The sequence below is a fragment of the Trypanosoma grayi genome (genome assembly GCF_000691245.1).
Source record: "Trypanosoma grayi strain ANR4 Tgr_1198_V1, whole genome shotgun sequence".
NCBI classification, from domain to species: Eukaryota; Euglenozoa; class Kinetoplastea; order Trypanosomatida; family Trypanosomatidae; genus Trypanosoma; species Trypanosoma grayi.
In genome coordinates, this window is record NW_008826817.1 from 1 (window position 1) to 4,474 (window position 4,474).

At 56.5% G+C, this 4,474-nt stretch overlaps 2 protein-coding genes across 2 annotated transcripts; both read left to right on the forward strand.

The window, feature by feature from the left end:
* Nucleotides 1-358: 358 nt before the first annotated feature.
* DQ04_11981000 (COP9 signalosome complex subunit 6) lies at nt 359-1,507 on the forward strand (the record flags this gene model as incomplete). The annotated part of the gene is made up of 1 exon (XM_009316654.1): nt 359-1,507. The coding sequence occupies one exon, from the start codon at nt 359-361 to the stop codon at nt 1,505-1,507; it is 1,149 nt and encodes a 382-aa protein (XP_009314929.1).
* A 474-nt stretch (nt 1,508-1,981) lies between these two features.
* Nucleotides 1,982-3,883, forward strand: DQ04_11981010 (putative folate/pteridine transporter; the record flags this gene model as incomplete). Its single annotated transcript, XM_009316655.1, has 1 exon — nt 1,982-3,883. One exon carries the CDS (start codon nt 1,982-1,984, stop codon nt 3,881-3,883), a length of 1,902 nt encoding a protein of 633 aa, XP_009314930.1.
* Nucleotides 3,884-4,474: the final 591 nt, after the last annotated feature.

Here is a 4,474-nt window from a genome sequence, read left to right on the forward strand (position 1 = left end):
AGGCGTCATATATATACGTATATATATATATATTTACTGGTGGCGAAGAGAGTGGTTGGAGAGGGTTGGGGGTGGGGGGACAAGCAGTTCGGATCGAGGAGAGTGATATGAGGGGAAGGGGGGTGCAGTGCTTCTCCGGCGAAGCAAGAGCACCCGCATTTTTCATTCTTCATATCGTTTTGAGCTGTAATACATGATGAGGTGTTTGTGTGCCTCCTTGCCTGCACGTTTGCTTTAAATTCCTGTCGCGTGCACACTTTTCCCTTCGTCTTGTGCTGCCGTTGCTCCTGCCGTTCAGCATGTACAGCAGCACCAATCGAAAAGAAGACTAGTACCGACAGCAGGGAACGTGCGCCTCATGTCCAGCGGTGGCGGAGGCGTGTCGGCGTTGGTGCGCATGACGGCAGAAGAACCACCACTGCCTGTGCGCCTGCACCCGCTCGTCATTTTGAATGTAACGCAGCACGTGACGCGCATGCAGCAGCGCCAACGCGCCGGTGCCGCAGTAGTCCTTGGTGTTCTCCTTGGCCGCACGGCGCAGGACGGCGCGACGGAGATCACGACATCGTATGAGGCGGTCGGCTGTGAGCCGGTGGCTGCAGCCACCACCACCACCAGCAGCAGCGGCAGCAACAGTGACAGCTGGTGTGTGGATTGGGTGGCGGTGCAGCGCAAGAAGGAGCGTCTTGCGGAGGTGTTCCCGGAATTGAGTGTGGTTGGCTGGTACGGTGTTGGGGGAACGAGGGAGGACGTGGTGCAGTGCAGCAGCGTCACACACGTCGCGCTCTGTGAGGCGTTTGACGACACGTCTAACGGGATGATGTTCGCGCTCATGGTGGACTGGGCTCCGCCAGTGGAGCTCGCCACTCTACCAGTGCACCTCTTTGAGGCCACGATTCTACACACCCACCACGAAGAGCAGCAGCGCCAATTGCACATAGATGAGCAACGCCAGTGGCAGGATGCTCAGCGACCGCAGAACAGGGATTGCGACCGGCGTACCAGCGACCCTGCTCGTACGGCACGGGGTAGCAGCCGAATTATTGCTGCCGCTGCGGGCATTCCAGGTCTAGTGGTGGAGTTGACAAAGATTCGATTTCTCTTGGAGTCTGACGAGATCGCACAGGTAGCGGTGGACGCCGCCATGAATTGTGTCAGCGCTGACTCCCACAACAAGAACCCAGGGGCGGCCACGGTGACACCGCACCTGAAGCGCATTGTGCAGTCCCTGCGGCTGCTGCAGCAACGCATCGTGCTGGTCACTGAATATCTTAGGGCGGTGGAGTGTGGCCGCGTTACGCAGCCAGACCCCGACGTCCTACGTCACATTTCAAACGTCTCTGCAATGCTGCCTGCCATCTCCGCGGACGATTCCGCACCCCACGGCGCCATAGCAGCCATTGAGGAAGAAGAGCGGCAGTCACTGGCTGTTGCACTCATTTCGCTAGAAACAAAATGCACAGTGGCGTTAAGTGAACTCGTCCGGGCGCAAAAAAAACTTCACTGAGGGGGTGTACGGCCTCTGTCGTGTAGCGTTGAGAGAAACACAGGCATGATCACCTCGCAAGCTTCCGCCGGTTCCATCTCTCTATTCCATTGTTGTTGTGGACAACGAAACCAAAGGAAAAAAAGGACTGAGGAGACTTAAATCAGGGCTGCGTGGTGCAGTGGTGTGCACAGAAGCCAACCACCTGGCGTATTCGGTTCAGTCTATGTGTAACACTATCACACACTCTTACGGTGACCCTCATTGGGTAAGTACGAGGGGCGCAGCAGCAGAAAATAAATTGGGTGCAAAACGCTCATTGCCTCACTTATCCCCCTCTACAACCCACCACTCTGTCTACTATACTTATACATAACTGTACACAATCTTCATCTCCATGACATTCTTTCCATTGTGATCCCACACACAAACACACTCTCTCCCCCTTCACATCTTCCTACCTTCTGGGGGCAGCAGGTTTTTAACCAGCACATCATGAACACACGCGAAAACAGCGAAGACACCAGCGCACCGGCCCCTCCGCTCTCCGCCGAGGACACGGTGGAGGCATGCTACCTGCACCCCGACGCGAAGGCCCTGTTCGGTGTGGCGCCGCTCATGCGCTTCATACCGCACTTTGGCATCGCCTCAGAGGCCTTCGGGCCGAAGTGCGTGTTTTCATTGGGGCTATCCGAATTCCTTTGTAAGGGCATCGCCGACTACCTGATCCGCTTCTCGCTCCTGCCGATGTTCACAAAGCGTTACGGCGTCGATGCCATGACGTACCAGCGCATGTCCAACCTCTCCACCATGGGCTGGTCCATCAAGCCGTTCACCGCCATGGTCAGCGACATGATCAGTATCTTTGGCTACACGAAGCGCTGGTACCTGGCCGCCTCTTGTGTGCTCGGTGCCGCCTTCGCCCTTGGTTACGGGCTGCTGCCGGCCAAAACTGCCAGCGCCCCGATCGCCGCATTCTTTGTCTTCCTGACGTGCTTCAGTAAAGCCAACGTAGACATTCTGACGCAAGGGCACTACAGCCGTTTGATCCGCCGCATTCCCACTGCCGGCCCTTCGCTGGTGAGCTGGGTCTGGTGTTGGGTGCTTATGGGCTCCCTGATCGCCGCTGTGATTCAGGGCCCGCTGTCTGACGCCAGGCTGGAGCACGTCGGTGTGTTTGTCTCCGCCACCCTGCAGCTCCTGACGACGGGGTTCTTCATCCTCAACTGGTACGGCGAGCGCAGGAACCGCGAGGATCGTGCCGAGGACGCCAGGTTCCTGCGGCAGGCGCAGCTGGAAGCAGCTGCAGGGCAGCCGGACCCCAACAAGAAGCTGCAGGAGAGTGGTGATGAAGTCGAGGGCATGCTGGTGCAAGACCCAGACGAGGAAGCAATGATGGGCCTCTCAAGCGGTGAGCCGTTTACGGAGTTGAACGGGGAGGAGGAAGAGCCGATTGGGCCGCTGCCTACCTGCTGCTGCGGCGTCGTCGAGGTGAACAAGGATGTGTGGCACCGCAACTGGAGGATATTTGTGTACTGCATCCTCATGACGATGGGCGCGGTTGCCATGGCGCTCGTGACTATTTTAGGTGACACCTGGCAGCTGCTCTACGCCTGCGTCAGCATCACCGTTCCTCTGTGCTGCTTCGCCTTCTACGCCCTGCCGCTGGTCATCGCCAAGGCGAACATTTACGCCTTCATCTCGATGGCGGCGTACATCCAGCTGCCCGGTGCCCTGGACAACTTCTACACCGCCACACCTGCATGTCTCCCCGATGGGCCGCACTTCACCAACTTCTTCTACTTCACCATCGGCAGCATCATCGGCAGCCTGGGCGGCATCGCCGGCGTGACGCTGTTCAAGCTCGTCTTCTCCAAGCAGAGCTACCGCGTCACTTTCATCATCACCACAAGTGTGCAGATCGTGGCGAGCATATTCGACCTCATCATTGTGCAGCGGTGGAACCGACCGCAGGTGAGCGACCACGTCGTGTTTGTGCTTGGCGATCAGATCGTCTGCCAGGTGTGCTACATGCTGAACTTCATGCCGACCACCATGCTGCTGTCTCGGCTGTGCCCGCGCGGGTCGGAGAGCATGGTGTACGCGCTCCTCGCCGGGTTTTCGAACTTCGGGCAGGTTGTGTCGAACACCATCGGCTCACTGCTGATGGAGCTCAAGTGGCCCGTGGAGTCGGACATCGCAAAGGGCTGCGACTTCAGCAATGTCAAGTGGCTGCTGCTGGTGGGACATTTTATCTGCCCGCTCATCAACATCCCGCTGGTGTTCCTCCTGATTCCCGCTGCCCGCATCTGCGATACGATTGACATCGACGGCCGTGTCACTAAACCGGGAAAAGAGGCTGGCCAGCAGCAGCAGGAGGAGGAGGAACGAAGGTGATGCCCCAACAACGGCCTTGTGGTGCGTGCTGTTTTCGAAGGTGTAATCGATATTTGGACTGTGTCTCTGCCGCAGCTCGCACAATTTTATGTTCTGTTTCTCTCCCCCCACAACTACCCCACGCTTTTTTTACGCGAAGTTGTTTTGATTCTTTTCTTATGCAGCCACAATGCCGCCTTCCGGTTATTTGTGGGGTGCAGACGTTGTAAGCGGTCTTCACTGCCGCCTCCAAAGTCAAGGCGTGAAGAAAAATGAAAAAAAGGTTAGCATTCATCCGTGCGATTGAATGGGTTGGTAGCACCCACACAAATGTTGTATTACTCTTCTTTTCGCAATATCCCCTTTCTTGACTTACTGTTTTTGTGACCTGACGTCTTTTTTTCATTTTGGTTTAATGTTCCCTCCCTCTCTTATCTGCACTTATTGGAGTAATGGCAGCATCACCTGAGCGCCCATTACATGTTGTATGACTGTACCAACTCCCTTCTTTTTCCCCCACCCGAAGGAGGGCGCAATGGAATTACGTGTGTTAGCCAGACCTCGGTATGGTGTGCTCGAGAGCAGCGAGAAAATGAGAGAAATGAAAGGAGC